Raw genomic sequence first — 14,999 nt, forward strand, 5'->3', positions numbered from 1 at the left:
AGAGAGGTGTGTTCCCTGGGGGAGGAAGCCCGCTAGGCGAGCCCTGGCCTGGACGTGCTGGCCTCCCACACCTAGCTTCTCAGGACCTCACGCGAGTGTCTGTGGGACCACCACCAGGGCTGCCCTGTGCGGATCCCTGACCTCCTCAGGAATCAGGAGCCGCGCAGCCGGGTGTTCCTAGCCTGGGGTCTCCAGGAGCCTGCCCTGCGGTCTTCCCGAGGCCCAGCAGGATGGAGAGTGGACCTCGTCGGAGGCTGGAGGCCTCCCCTCCCTGCCACATGGGATCCTCTCCAGGGCAGCCTGAGCCTCCTCCCAGCATGGCTCTGGCTTCCGCAGAGCCCCGTCCAGGAGGGCGGAGAGGGGCCTCAGCCTCCCATGCCCTGGCCTGGGAAGCCACACACTGCTAGCCTGGCACCATCCTGGGGGTTACGTAGGTCCGTCCCAGTCAGCACAGAAGGAGTACATGGGCATGAATGCCAGGAGGCAGGCGCCCACGTTGTGCCACGTGGTCTTTCTAATTGGGAAGCTGCCGCTGGGACCACTTTCTGTCCTCTGCCCCCGCCCGTGGTTTCGTTGCTGGGAAGTGTGCGCTCGTGTCAGGACTTCAGCTTCCCAGTTGCTGCACATGCTTCAGCTGAGTGTCATTTCTCTCCGGAAGCACTCGCGGCCGTGGGGAAGGACGGAGGTTCAAGTCTCCGCCTCATAAGTTAAAGGAAGGGCCTCCCCGTGGGCCCTGCCACGTGCCTGCCCCGCCCATGTGTCTGGGCCTTGTAGCCAAGTGCGCCCATCGCTGCAGGAGCAGACGTGGCAAAAGTGTTCTTACTGGGCAGCCAGCAGGATGGACGGGCGTTCCTGTCCTACTCTCTCTTTCTCTTATTATGGTAAAATACATAAAACAAAATTTTTCCATTCTTTTAACTGTGCTTTTCCGAGAATCCCGAGGGCGAATGAGTGCGACTGTCTGGAATGCTGGGCTGTGGCTCATCTCTCTCTGATAGGTCCTGTGTCCACCAACAGAACCCCCATCTGTTCCTGTATCTGTTTGTGTGGTTCAGAGACATATTAGTCAGGATTCTTTGAGTCTGAAATGGCAAAAACCCAAGTCAAACTAGCTTGGGCAGGAGGAGGTTAGGGACCTTCGTGGTCAGTCGGAGAAGGACGTTAGGCTCGGGGGTCCTAGCTCCGGGTGTTGTCTGGACTCTGCTGGTGGGGGCCTTGGCCTCAGGTCCAGTCCCCTTGTGCAACTCCCCAGGGCCCACGTGGTTTATACAACACCTGATTTCACAGGGAAAAAGCCCTTCTCTGGCCTCCCTATCAATCCCCAAAGTCCTCTGCTTGGGACATGCCCCCTTCTGTGTCTGTCACTTTGTCCAGGGAGGGGGACTCTGTCCAGCCTGGGTCATGCCCACCCTCGAGGCATGGGGGGACACTGGGGTTGACAGGGTTGGGGGGACCGTAGTGGGGATGGGGAGACATGGGTTGACAGGGATGGGGGGACCGTCAGCGGGGTTGGGGCAGGGGAAGGGCTCCACCCAAGAGGCAGAGACTTTGCAGAGAGAAAAGGAAGGTGCAGGGACAGCGTGGTCTGGGCCTGACTGTCCTGAGGGAGCCCGGAAGCGCCTGGAGACCCACTCATCCCGCCTGGCTGATGGACCTTGCTATTTTCAGAGCCTCGACTTCAGTGTGGACGAGAAGGTGAACCTTCTGGAGCTGGCCTGGGCCCTTGAGAACGAGCTCATGATGGTGGGCGGTGCCACTCAGCAGGCAGCCTTGGCCTGCTACCGCCAGGAGCTGAGCTTCCGCCAGTAAGAGCCCCGATGGGGAGGGTGTGTGGGTGCCGCTGGCTAGACCGGCCTCCTTGCCCCCGGCTTCGGGCACCCGGCAGGAGGAGAAAGAAGGATGCTTCGAACACAGTCACAAAGCACAGCACGGCAGTTGGGCCAAGAACACAAACCATTTTAATTGGGTTTGGCTCTGGGTTTGGCTGGCTTTTCAGGCCGTCCGTCTGCTGAGCAGGTTGGCACAAAGATTGGTTTTCGTGTGTTTATTGATTTTCTGAAGCTACAGAAAAGACTGGCAGAAATCCCAACCTCGATCCTCAAGACTTTGCATCTCATTAGGTACCAACAGTTGAGCCTTCTGTCAGGCAGTTCGGCAAAGGGGACCAGAGAAAGACTGTGCTTTGGGACAGGGATGCCTCTTCAGTGGGAGAAACGGGCACCAGGATAGCTGGTGCCAGAGATGGTTTGCACAGAGCCTTGGGCGGGACCCAGGGTGACCAGACAGGGACAGGGCCACATACAGGAGTCTCCTCTGTTCTGAGCAACTCCCTGCACAGTCACTCTGATGCCAGGCTGCAGGTGGCAGGGCTGTGGCCAGGCAGGATAATGGGTGGCCAGCTTCCTCCCCTTCATGCATCCAGTCCCAGGTTAGATGCTAGGGATCCCTGGGGCCCGAGACCCAGCTGCAGGCAAGAGGGAGCGTAGATAAATTCCTACCTGTCCTGAGGCCATCTGGAGGGGTGGCACGCTGCACGTTCTAGGCTCAGACCTCCTGGTTCAGGAACCTGCTAGAAACCCCTTTGCCAGGCAGCTGGCCTGTCGCTGTATGTGCTTCTGTAAACTGGGCACAGTAACTGTAGAAACGGCCCTGGGAGGAGGAGGGTCAGAGCCCAGCGCTGGCCGCTGCGCGGCACCGTTAGCCCAGCCATGTTTGTTCCTGCAGACGGGCTTGCTGGGCCCAGAGCGGTGTCCCCTTTGACCCCGCCTCCTTCACGCAGGGGGCAGGTGGAGCAGATGGCCAGGGAGCGAGACAAGGCAAGGCAGGACCTGGAGAAGGCAGAGCAGAGGCACCTGGAGTTTGTGAAGGAGACGGACGACCTCCACTCTGCCCTGGAGCAGCTCGCAGAGGAGAAGGTCAGGTAGGTCCCGCCGGGGTCCCCGGCCGAGGGTGGGCAGTGGACGCGGGCGGCCGCCAGCTGAGGCCCTGCTGTCTCACCTGAGCCCAGCACTCTGCTGACGTCCTTCCTTGAGGGAAGACGGTGCATTTTAAGAAGCAGTCTTGCCCTTCGCTTGGGAGCGTGGCGTCTGGCCGAGTGCCTGTGACGAGCGTCTTCAGGGGAAAGTGCTCTGCTGGCCTCACTCTCTGCTCCATCTGTCGGGGTCTGTCCCACTCAAGCTGAGTCTTCTGTCTGTGCCTGTGATCAGCGAGACGGGTGGACGTTTTGAGAGGACCAGGGAATGGCTTTGCAGCCTGTTGGCTCCGCAGGAGGGAGCCCGGGGCCCAAAACCGCACACCAGGCATCGCCCATCGGGTGGCCTGAGCGGACTCCTGGTGAGCTGGCCGTGATGGTGGTGGACAAACCAGAGGAAAGAATTTCTGACCTTTTTGAAAGGCTTTCCCCCTCTCCTGAGGCGCCACCCGCCTCCCAGTGGCTCTTTACCGCGGCTGCGCCCTGCTGCCTCCCTGACGTGCGCGGACGTGGGGCTGTGTCCTGAGGCGAGGCCTGGGGACGTGGGGTCCTTGGGGCTCCCTGCTCTGGAGCAGCCTGACCCGCACACGTCCTTCCTCTGTGGCCTGTGCTGCCCCCCACCTCAGCGCCCACAAGCTTAAGTGTGGACGATTTTAGACGATCGGTCAGGGAGCTGAGAACTGATTTGCGTTGGTCTCGGCCCGGTCGGCCTGACTCTCCCAACCACCCAGAAGGGACTCAGGGAAGTTCTCTCTGGGTCGGAGAACCAGAGACTCCAAGGCCGTATCTCAGTCCAAGAATCTGGTGGGGGAACACACGAAGCCTCGAGGGTCACGCGAGTGTTTGGATTTTGCCCGGTGAGCAATGGGGCATCATTGGTACGTTTTTAGAAATCGTTTTTATGGTTTTGTTAGGTTGTTTTTATTACAAAAGTAATAAATGATACATGTTCACTGTAGAAAACTTAAAAAATACAAGTAGGGACTTCCCCAGTGGTCCAGGGGTTAAGAATCCGCCTTCTAATGCAGGGGATGCAGGTTCGATCCCTAGTCGGGGAACTAAGATTCCACGTGCCACAGGGCAACTAAGCCCTCGTGCCGCAACGAAGAGCCCACGTGCGGCAACTAAGACCCAATGCAGCCATAAATAAATAAATAATTAGAAAGAAAGAAAATACCAAGTAAAAGGAAAAATAAAAGCAAAAGTCTCACATCCACGGAGGTTATCTCTCCTAACATTTTTTGTGAGTCCCTCGCTTTTCCATGCACGTGATTACTTACAGAATGGTGTTGGTGTCGCATATACTTTCTGACGGCCACAGAGCACCCGTGATGTGGGTCTGTTCTGCCGTATTTTACTGCACTTTTCCCCTTTAAAGAGTGGAGGGATATGATCAAATTTGTGTTTGTAAAATTAGCCCCCAGATTTGTGGGCTGTTAGATTAATCACACTCGTCAAACCTTTCCCCTAAGTGATGGCTGCCCCCCTTCCCCTCATGCCCCTGCCTCGAGGCTCTGGGGTGAGATTGAGGGAGGCCGAGCCCAGTGTTTCTCATGCTCTATTGTTGACGTGGCCAAGCTCTGCTGAAGAGTTTCATTCGTCTTCAATCTAGATAGACTGGGTCTGAGAATCCTTTTAAGCAGCTGTTTTAGCGATAAAGCTAAGATCTAGCACTGTTTTCCCTGCTGATAGGAATGGTTGTTGCGGGGACTTCCCTGGCGGTCCAGTGGTTACGACTCCGTGCTTCCACTGCAGGGGGTACAGGTTCGAGCCCTGGTTGGGGAACTAAAGTCCTGCATGCTGCAAGGTGCAGCCAAAAAAAACCCCACAAAGCAATGGTTATTGCAAAAGATCACGGCAGAGTCTGAGGGGAAGGGCCTCTGCACCTTTCTCTGGCTGCTTTGGGATTTGCCACGTACTGGTTTTCTGATGCCTGTGTCCTCGTGACAGAAGCTGGCTTCTGTGCGCATTTGGTCACTGAAAGCTTTGGTGCTGCCTTTATTTATTGATTCATTTTTTGATGATGTGGAGGAGGTTGAATGGCCGAGGAGCGTCAGAGACCTACCCAGAGGTCACCCGCTAGCTCACCCCAGAGGCCAAGGGACCCACTGGCTCACCTTGTCTGTGTGGGGTCACCTCCACCAGCCCCAAGGAGGGATTTAAGGAGGCCCCGCATCCTTAAATGGCACAGCATCTGCAGCTCTCTCATCTGCCAGGGTGGACAAACGAGTCCCAGACGCTGTGGCCGAGTGCTCCGGCGAGAGACCCCGGGGAGGGAGAGGCCCAGGTGGCGCCCCTCAGGAGCCCGACGAACCATGTGCCATGTGCCTTGCAGACGCCTGGAGCAGGGGTACAGGGAGAGGCTGAGTCTCCTGCGGTCCGAGGTGGAGGTGGAGCGCGAGCTGTTCTGGGAGCAGGCCCGGCGGCAGAGGGCTGCGCTGGAGGAGGACCTGCAGCGCCTTCGGGCCGAGGAGGCCAGCCTCCGCCAGAAGCTGAGCCTGACCCTGAAGGTAGGGGTGTTCGGGGGACGGAGGGGTGCCTCCCACCCGGAAAGACGGAGGCGAGGTTGCCTAAGGGTCCATCCTCCACACCCACACCTCCCTGGTCCAGGATTAAACCCTCCCCGTGGTGCTGGGGGTTTCACACTAAAGAACATTTCCTGCAGCCATGGAAAGAGCCCATCTCTCAGCCAAAGCAGAAAGGGTCCTGGCTTTTCTGGGAGACACATGGTCCCTCATGTCCAGCCGTGTGGGCAGCAGCATGGGGGACCCGAGGGCCTCTGGGTCAGCGGCTGCAGCCACCTCTGCTGCACCCCTGGGACCAGAGCACCAGTGGGGTCAGTGAAAGACAAAAGCATCAGCCTGCGCCCCCAGCCCTGGAGCAGACGCAGTCTTCCGGGCTGTGGAGAGCGCCCCACGACCGGCGCCCACCCTGCATTTGCTTCCAGTGAGGTGTCCCCGGCCCCCCTTCCTCCTCCTTCCCTAACTTGGGGCTGCGGGCTCTGTCCGCACCTGCCCTGCCTCCCTCGCCTCCGTCCCCCTGGAGGACACGGTGGACATATGCCTTCTTTTTGGTTCCTGTGTCTGAGGACACTGCCTTGCTCCTGGTGGACACCTGGGCCGTCGTGGTACAGCTTTCAATTTGTTTTTTAGAAGACGGCTCGGGAAGGGTTGCCCGAGAGCTTGGGTGGGTGGGAGAAGATGAGGCAGTGGGAAAGGGGGAGTATCCCCAAGGGCTCCGTGGGGTCCACCTTCCCTGCTCATGAGCCCTGCCTCTCGCTCGGAGGGGGCAGCCCTTCCACACAGCTCCCTCCTCCGTCCCCGAAGCCGGCCGACCGCTGGCCTGTGTCTTGTAGGAAAACAGTCGACTGCAGAAGGAGATGACTGAAGTCGTGGAGAAGCTCGCAGAGTCGGAGAAGCTGGTCCTGAAGCTGCAGAATGATCTGGAGTTTGTGTTGAAGGACAAGGTGGGTCCTCTTGCTGATCCTGAGTCTCCAGAGAGGCGCCCCTGGGCGCCGGGTAAAGGGCGTCAGGGTCTTGACGAAGAATACACAGGCGATGGAATTTAGGTTTTTTTCTCCTAAAATTCTATAATGGAGAGAAAATTATCACGGCTACTTTCCCTGTGTTTTCCTCCACTTCATGCAGTGCAGGGGTGCTGGTGACGCCCGGGTGATGCCCTACACGTTGGCCTTTTAGTGACAAAGCCAGGAGCAGTCAGCACCCTCTGCACAGACCCCAGTGACAGGGTCTTGGTGGTAGTGGGCACAGAGGAGAGGTTAGAGGTGCCCCAGCTGGCCCTTACCATCACCTTCAGAGAAGGAGGGGAGGGGAGGTGCAGGGTCCAGGCAGGGGGCCTCCCAGGTGGCCAAGGCAGGAAGGCAGCCCAGGCTCCAGGTGGGAGCATGGCCGCCTTCGATAAATTCCAAACATCCTTCTGCCCTGAGACCTTTTAGACAAGGGGAGGGGAGGAAGAGGAGGGTTGGGCAGCTGTACCTGCAGATGCTAATAAGCCTGGCGGGGACAGCGTCTGGGGGTGACAACACACCCTCTACCTGGCCTCAGGTCCCAGCCCTCATTTTCCTGCCTGCATCTGGCTTTCAGCTGGAGCCACAGAGCACGGAGCTCCTGACCCAGGAGGAGCGGTTCTCAGAGGTCCTGAAGGAGTACAAGCTCAAGTGCCGGGTATGTGGCCCCCTACCTGCGGGGTCGTCAGGGCCTGTCCGCTCAGACCCGGGTGGGCCCTCGCACCCTCTGGCCTCCACGTGGAGGGTGGTCCAGCCCGGGCCCACAGGAGCATCCCTGTATGAGCAGAGCAGGCAGAGCCTCTGATCTTGGCCTGCCTTCCACCAATGGGGTCCTCCGGGCCTCGTGTTCTGAAAGGAGACGGGTGGGACTTGCCTGCTCAGCACGTGTGCCCAGCCCCACACGGGCTGCCCAGGTGGCGAGACGGCCCCTGTCCTAAGTCCCCCTCTGTGTGTCCCGGCACCATGTAGGGCTTCATCTTGTCTCCTGTGGTTGAGTGTTTGCATTTCCTGGGCCAAATCTACCAACGTGAGCCCACTCGGCTGGCGCTGCCGCTATGCAGAAGAGGGCGTAGGTGGTGAACAACGTCAGTGCTGGGGAAACAGATCATAACCCATTACTCTCTCGAGATTACCGAGGACTCCAGCAGATAGAACATTATTGTTTGGAGTTAGGGGTCTAGTATCCATTTGCCTCTTAATGATTTCCTTCCCAATTAATGTTAAGAACTGTCTTTCTGCACACGATGATTTGGCCATACCAGAGGATAAAGGTGAGCCTGTGCTGGTCTGCAGTGTGACGTGACCCTTACCTCCTGCCCTCCACATCCTGAATCCCGGGTGCGCCTGCGTGTGGTCAGCTCTCACCCTCCTCGGGTGCCCGAGTGGTGTGTGTGGTTTGTGGTTAGGGGACGTGGTGCAGCTGGAATGTGCCGCTTGACTTTCTGAAAGGAACTCTCTTTCCTGCTGTGTTTTCTCTGTCACTTTGAGCACCTGTAACTAACCATCCATTAATACATTCCTTTAGTGCACCTGAATTTTTTCAAACAAATGTAACTGCCTTCATTTTTTCACATGACTCTGTCACTTAACAGCTGCTGCTGCTTTCACTTTTGGTTCTCAAAATTTTACATTTTCAAATATCAGCAGGAATATTTTACATTTTAGTGCTAAGCTACTTATTTAGAAATTTGCCCTCTCTATTTTTGGGGATATTTTTGGCTGTTTCAAACTAACAGAGCATTAAAAAAGCGTTTTATTTCAAAGTAATTTCTAATACATGAAGTTACAAAAGTGAAACTAGTCTGGGGAACACCTGGATGCCTCTGCCCCAGTCCACCGGCTGTGTACGTTTCACCGTGTGCATGTGGACGCGAACGTGTACATCGGAGGTGAGTCAGGCGATCACGACCCTCCACCCCGAACTGGTCCATGCACTTCCTGAGAGCAGGCCGACCCTTCAACCTCAAAGTGCTGTTCAGATGGCCAACGTTGATGTTACATGTTCAGGAATTTTGCTGGCTTCCTGTTAAACCTTTGATGGGGGAGTTACTTACACCAAGAAATGTGCAGAAGCTACAAAGCTGGGCTTTTCTTCCTAGAGAGCCAGCTTCCCAACACCTCCTAGGTATCTTAGTAACTTCACAGTTTCCACCAATACAGTCCTTTAACCTGCTTGCAGAAGCCACAAAGCTGGGCTTTTCTTCCTAGAGAGCCAGCTTCCCAACACCTCCTAGGTATCTTAGTAACTTCACAGTTTCCACCAATACAGTCCTTTAACCGGCTTGTTGGGTTTCAGTTTTGTTAGTCAACCTAACAATGTTCTTTTTTGTTTTTAGCTGTGTTGCTTGGCTTGCGGGATCTTAGTTCCCTGGCCAGGGATCAAACCTGGGTCCCCAGCAGTGGAAGCTCGGAGACCTAACCACTGGACCGCCAGGGAATTCCCCTAACAATCTTCTTTAGAGCATCTTCCTCCAGTGCAGGACGCAGTCTAGGGCCAGGGCCAGAGTCTGATGTCCTCTAATCTGGAACATTCTTAGTCCATTCAGGTGGCTGTAACAAAGATACCATAGACTGGGGAGCTTATAAGCCACAGAGATTTAGTTCCTTTGTTCTGGAGGCTGGTAGGTCTGAGACCAAGGTGCTGACAGATTCGGTGTCTGGTGAGGCCTCTGTTCTGGGTTGCAGGTGGCCAGCTGTCTTCTCACTGTGTCCTTCTGTGAAGGGGCGAGGGAGTTCTCTGGGGGCTATTTTATTAGAGCACGAACCCCGTCATGGGGCTCCATCCTCCTGACCTGATCTCCTCCCAAAAGCCTCACCTCCAGGGGGCTTCCCTGGTGGCGCAGTGGTTGAGAGTCCGCCTGCTGATGCAGGGGACACGGGTTCGTGCCCCGGTTCGGGAAGATCCCACATGCCGCAGAGCGGCTGGGCCCGTGAGCCATGGCCACTGAGCCTGCGCGTCCGGAGCCTGTGCTCCGCAACGGGAGAGGCCGCAACAGTGAGAGGCCCACGTACCACAAAAAAAAAAAGAAAAAAAAAGCCTCACCTCCAAATACCATCACACTCGACACTCGGGATCAGGATTTAACATATGAATCTGGGGAGGCACACTGTCTGTAGCACATTCCCACAGCCTTTCTTTGTCCTTCACGTGGAGATTTTTGAAGAATACAGTCTCTCCTTCTTTTCAATAGAAACGTTCTCGTTTTGTGTTCTCGTGATACTTCCTTTGGATTAAATTGAGGTTATGCCTTCTCAGCTGCACAATGTACGTGATGTTAATTTTGATCACCTGGTCTCAGTGTGGGGTGACACGTTAAGACCATGCAGATGTCCTGCTCTTCATCAGAAGTTTCACTGGATTTAGTATCAGTGAGTGATTCCTGCCAACTCCCGTCTTTGCCACAATGGTTGTTGCAAAAGGATGGTTTTCCATCATCCACTCCACATCTGTCAGTTGGCACTTGGCATCTGCCATCAGGCAGAGAAGTCCTGTCTACCTATCTGTGTATCTGGTTGGTATGGGCTCAGGAATCGCCATTCTCATCAGTGGTTTGTATTGATAATTCGTTACTATGTCGAATTACTTTGGTGCTCAAGTCATGTGAGATCTGGCCAGTGGGAGTGTCTTCCGGCCGGCAGCCATGACCTTGCGACTTGTCACTGTCATGTTTTGTTTTGTTAAGTTGTTCCATACTTTCCAGCACAGTGAGATGCTCCAGACTCATCTTATGTTTCCCCTGCCCTTGCGCTGGAATCGGCTATTTCTCCAATGAGTCCTGGCTCCTAACTGGAGAGAATGGCTTTTAGAGACCAAGATCTGCGTGCTGCGTGTGCTCAGCCTCCTGGGGGTGCTGCCTCGGGCCTAGGGTGTTTCTTATCGTCAGTCTCCAGAGTAGAGACGACCTTGAACCTCCCTGCTGTGTGTCACCCATCTTTCCAAAGTCACTGTTTGACATTTCCCCGTGCTTGTAAGCAGGATATTCGCTAGCACAGAAACCATGTTTTCCCTTGTTGCTGAGTTCCCTTCCTATTCAACTACTGTCTCAGCTTTTTTTTTTTTTTTTCTTTCTTTCTTTCTTTCAGCTGTCAGCCTCAGTTTTCTGGGGCAAGGCTGACTTTGGTAAAGGGGAGTGTAAGGACTTCCCTGGTGGTCTGGTGATTAAGACTCCACACTTCCAATGCAGGGGGCATGGGTTCCATCCCTGGCTGGGGAACTACATACGATACATGCCACGAGGCGCAGCCAAAAAAAAAAAAAGATTTAAAAAAGTTGGGGGAAGTGTAAGATGTTAATCACTTCCACCTTAGGGGTTCTCTGTGGTTTCATATTTTCACTGCTCCCTCGGGTGGACACCATAATGGAGTAGCTTGTCCTTGGTCAGAAGTGCCAGATACAGATTTTCTCTTTACCCATTTCCACCCTGTTACATGCTGAATGTGTGTGTCCCCATAAATCCGTATGTTGAATCCTGTTCCCTCAGTTGTGGTGGTGTTCAAAGGTGGGGCCTTTGGGAGGCAATTAGGTCATGAGGGTGGAGCTCCATGAAGGGGATTAGTGCCCTTATAAAGGGACCCCAGAGAGCTCCCCCATCCCTTCCACCAAGTGAGGACATGGGAACAGATGGCCGTCTATGAACCGGGAAGCTCCCACCAGACACTGAATCTGCAGGCACCTCAGTCATGGACTTCTAGCCTCCAGAATTGTGAGAAGTAAATTTCTGTTGTTTATAAACTCTCCATCTGTGGAATTTTGTTACAATAGCCCGGATGGACTGAGACACCAGCCCTGACAGACGTCCCCCCCACTGCCTGTGCCTGGGTGGTCAGCCCCTCTGACTCAGCACGGCCTGGCTCCCCAGCTGGTCTGCCGCCTCCACCTCCCTCTCTGATGCTTTCGATGCTTTCCAAGCTGCTGTTGAAATCCCACCCTCCCCTGCTTCCTTGCTGAGCTCGCTTCTCCCGCTGACGAGAAGAGAAGCCTCCACAGGTCCAGAGCCCTCAGAGCCTTAGCGCTACAGCGTGTGCAGTGGACTTGCTGCCTTTCCTGGCTAGCACAGTAACACTCTGTGACCCTGTGACCACCCTGGGCATCCACAGGCACCCCCAAGTTCACATGCAGCCCACATGAAAACAGGCACCCTGGCTCCCAGCCCTGGGACACCCACTGTGTAGACTGTCTGGGACCCAGGACGGCACATGTCACCCTCATCGGTTAGAACCGACAGTGGTGCCTGAGAGCAGAGAAGTCTGTGCCCAGCATGGCATCTAAGGACCTGTTTTCTGGCACTGCTGAATTTATGGGACATGCATATGCTCTTAAAATACCCATCTGAGGGGCAGAAAGAACCACCAAGGGGGGAGGACATTGGGTAGAAATGATTCTGTCACTGTTTCCTGCCAGATCAGCACTGTCAGTAAAAACACCAGTCACATGTGTAATTTCAAGGTTTCCAGTAGTCACGTTAAGAAAGGTAAAAAGAAGTAGGTGACATTCATCATTTTAATTACATTTTATTTCCTGTATTACATCCACAGTGTCATTATTTCAACATATAATCAATATAAACACATTTTAAATGAGATATTTTACATCCCTTTTTGGGAATCTGGTGTTTAAGATCGGTGTAGAGTTTATGCTACACACACCTCAATCCAGACTGACCACACCTGACATGCTCAGTAACTGGCGTGGCGACATCGTGGGGTAGAGGGGACGGGGGTGCCCACACCTGCCGCCCCGCAGGTCTACCCCACGGCTCTCACATCCCAGCCCTGCCCTTTCCCCCAGGAAGGAGCTGCTCCCTCCGTGGGGAAACTGTGTATTTGCCCAGGAGTTTCTGAAGGAGTGATCCTAGTAAATCTCTGCTTCTGTGCTTCTTCTGAGATCTGCAGGGCCTGTCCCTTCTCCCACATGGCCTAGAACTGCCGATGAAAGGCTCCTTCTCCAAGGGCGGCTGCAGAGACAAACCAGGCACTGGCCACCGGGGAGTTCAGGAAGATGAGTTTTATTTGACAAGAGCTGCCTGGAGAAGAAACTCAAATAGATTAAGAAATCAGAGAGGAGCGGACCTCCCTGGCAGTCCAGTGGTTAGGACTCTGCGCTCCCAATGCAGGGGGCAGGGGTTCAGTCCCTGGTTCGGGAACTAAGATCCTGCATGCCATGGGGCGCAGCCAAAAAAAAAAAAAAAAAAATCAGGGAGGGAGATGGGGCCTTGAGGGCGTGCCATGGCCTTGGCTGGTCTGGCTTCCCCCAGAGCCAGTTTCCCGGGAGGAGAAGCCGGGTGGAAGCTGCATCACGCATGCTGTCCTCCAGGTGGGGCGGCCACAGCCCACCCGGGGTTGGGGGGAAGAGTACGTGGACCCAAAGCCATGTGGCTGCGGTGCCGGCTCTGGGGCCACCTGGGAAGGTGGGATGTGAACGCTACCCTTTCTGGCCTTTTGAAAGTCAGGTGACCAAATGTGCTTGTTCAGGTATATTTCATTCGTGGGTGGACAAATTACGCTTGTCACAAACGAGACCCTTCCTCTTTTTTTTTTCCCCTCTGCGCTGTGTAGCTTGCGGGATCTTAGTTCCCCGACCAGAGATCGAACCCGGTCCCCGGCAGTGAGAGCGCCGAGTCCTAACCGCTGGACCGCCAGGGAATTCCCAGAGACTCTTCCTCTTAAGCCTTCACGCCCCCAAGTGTCCTCTTCCCCTTATGTGCGTGCTTACCCAACCACCTGTGGTTTCTCTGTATTTTCTCCATTTCTCACTTTCACTGCACTTTTTTTCCCTGAGTCCCTTCCTTGTATCCCGTGATGGAAGGTGGTGCCAGGCATAAGATGTCGCGAAATGACCCCTGCTCCTGTGTCGCTCACGGAGCAGTTAGGTGCCTGGGTGCAGCTTCGGTGCCCCGTCCGCCCTGCTGAGCTGGGGCTGACTCCTGGGCCCAGTGGCCACAGTGGCTGGAGGAAGGGTCTGGCTCTGCCCACAGGACCTGCAGGACTGCAACGACGAGCTGCAGGCCGCACTGGAAGGCCTGCGGGCACAGCTGCCCCCGAGTCGGCACGGCCAGCTGCCCCCGGGACACGGCCCGGCAGGTAGGAGCCCGGCGTTTTGAGGTGGTGGGTCATGTGCTCCTTCCCGGGGTGGGGGGTGGTGCGTGGGGCTGGCCAGCTGCACAGGTGGTCACAAGCCCTTCCGACCTCTTGTGTGGGAGAAGGGGCCTACCTGAGGCCAGGGTTCTGTGCGACCCCCAGAGCCCCAAGGGAGATGGAGGAGGATGAGGGGTCTACCATTTGGGTAGAAGCAAGTGGTGAAGGTTATGAGGACCTTGCCATGACCTCAGGGCAGGCATGTCCCAGGGAGCCTCCTGGGTCCCGAGGAGGGGGGCAGAGTTGGTGATCAAAGGAGATGCTCCACACAGACGGTCCTCTGGGGGAGGGGAGGAGAGAGGAGCCTGCGGGGACAGGGGACAGGCTAGTCTCGGGTCTGTGACGGCTCGTACAAGGCAGGTGCTAAACCTTGTGGACCGAGGCCGGCGGGCCGCTGTGGAAGGGGTCTGAGATGGGGCGGGGCCATGGCGCCTGGGAACTAGGCTTCTGCCTCCCAGCCCGGAGGTCTCGACAGGCTGCAAGCACCGAGAGGTTAATGTTCTTGGCTCCTTCTAGAGACTGGGCTGGAGGTTCTGAGGCCACAGCTGTCCTTGAGGAGGAAGGGGTTTGCGCCCACCCTGGCAGCTGGGCGGGGCGGGCACTACAGGTTCACGTGCTCCAGGCTCCACGCCCCTTGCTGCCATGGGAACCACCACAACAGCCCCAGCCCAACAGCCCCAGCCCAGCAGCCCGACCGCCTCTGTGGTCACATGTCACACAGACGCAGCCCCAGAGGACATGTCGCTCTCATCTGTAACCCTGAGAGCATTGGGCTCCTGTATTGTCCTAAAGCTGTTACTTAAAACAGGAAAGTCAACGTGGGAGCCTCCAAGGGAAACCGAGTGGGGTCTTCTGTGCACCTGGGCCCGAAGGGAGCCCCTCACCTGCAGCTGCATTAGTGGAGCTGATGGCTGCCGAGACCCACAGCCCTGCTGCCCTCAGCCAGGAGGTGTTGGCATGTGGCTGGTGAGCTGGTATCATCTGATCCCCAGATGAGTGTCTGGTGCCAGTGTGGCCATGGGGAAGGGGGTTATTGTCACCTCCTCTGTCCCTGGAAGGGACTGAGCTGCACAGAGCATGTGACCCTTGTCGAGAGCCACGATCTGTAATGCAGGGAGCAGAGGGACGGGGTCTGTGCCCAGGGTGCCGTGTCCAGAAGCCTCTGACGTGTGGCACCAAAGGCAGCCCCAAGCTTCGTGTTGGCACTGATACAACCAGAGCGCTCTCCCAGATGGAGCATTTTCTCTTACACTTTCCCCCCTCATCTGACCATAGAGGTTCTGTTGGCCCCTTCAAAGGAGGAGGGACAGTCAGGACAGCAGAGTTGTGGTGGCGGGGGCCATGTGGGTTGTGGAGTCTGGGCCAGCA

At 56.0% G+C, this 14,999-nt stretch overlaps 1 protein-coding gene across 9 annotated transcripts in view; it reads left to right on the forward strand.

The window, feature by feature from the left end:
• NINL (ninein like) overlaps nt 1-14,999 on the forward strand; it is a 125,769-nt gene that overhangs the window by 88,251 nt on the left and 22,519 nt on the right. For all 9 annotated transcript variants that reach the window (XR_004345981.1, XM_032606937.1, XM_032606942.1 and 6 more), the window contains 6 exons: nt 1,669-1,805; nt 2,780-2,920; nt 5,307-5,481; nt 6,327-6,437; nt 7,075-7,155; nt 13,472-13,577. Coding sequence is in view for 8 of the 9 variants with exons in the window: in XM_032606937.1 (XP_032462828.1) it covers nt 1,669-1,805; nt 2,780-2,920; nt 5,307-5,481; nt 6,327-6,437; nt 7,075-7,155; nt 13,472-13,577 (751 nt within the window). In the remaining variant the exon portion in view is untranslated. The remainder of the gene's footprint in view (nt 1-1,668; nt 1,806-2,779; nt 2,921-5,306; nt 5,482-6,326; nt 6,438-7,074; nt 7,156-13,471; nt 13,578-14,999) is intronic.

The sequence above is a fragment of the Phocoena sinus genome, chromosome 15 (genome assembly GCF_008692025.1).
Source record: "Phocoena sinus isolate mPhoSin1 chromosome 15, mPhoSin1.pri, whole genome shotgun sequence".
NCBI lineage: Eukaryota > Metazoa > Chordata > Mammalia > Artiodactyla > Phocoenidae > Phocoena > Phocoena sinus.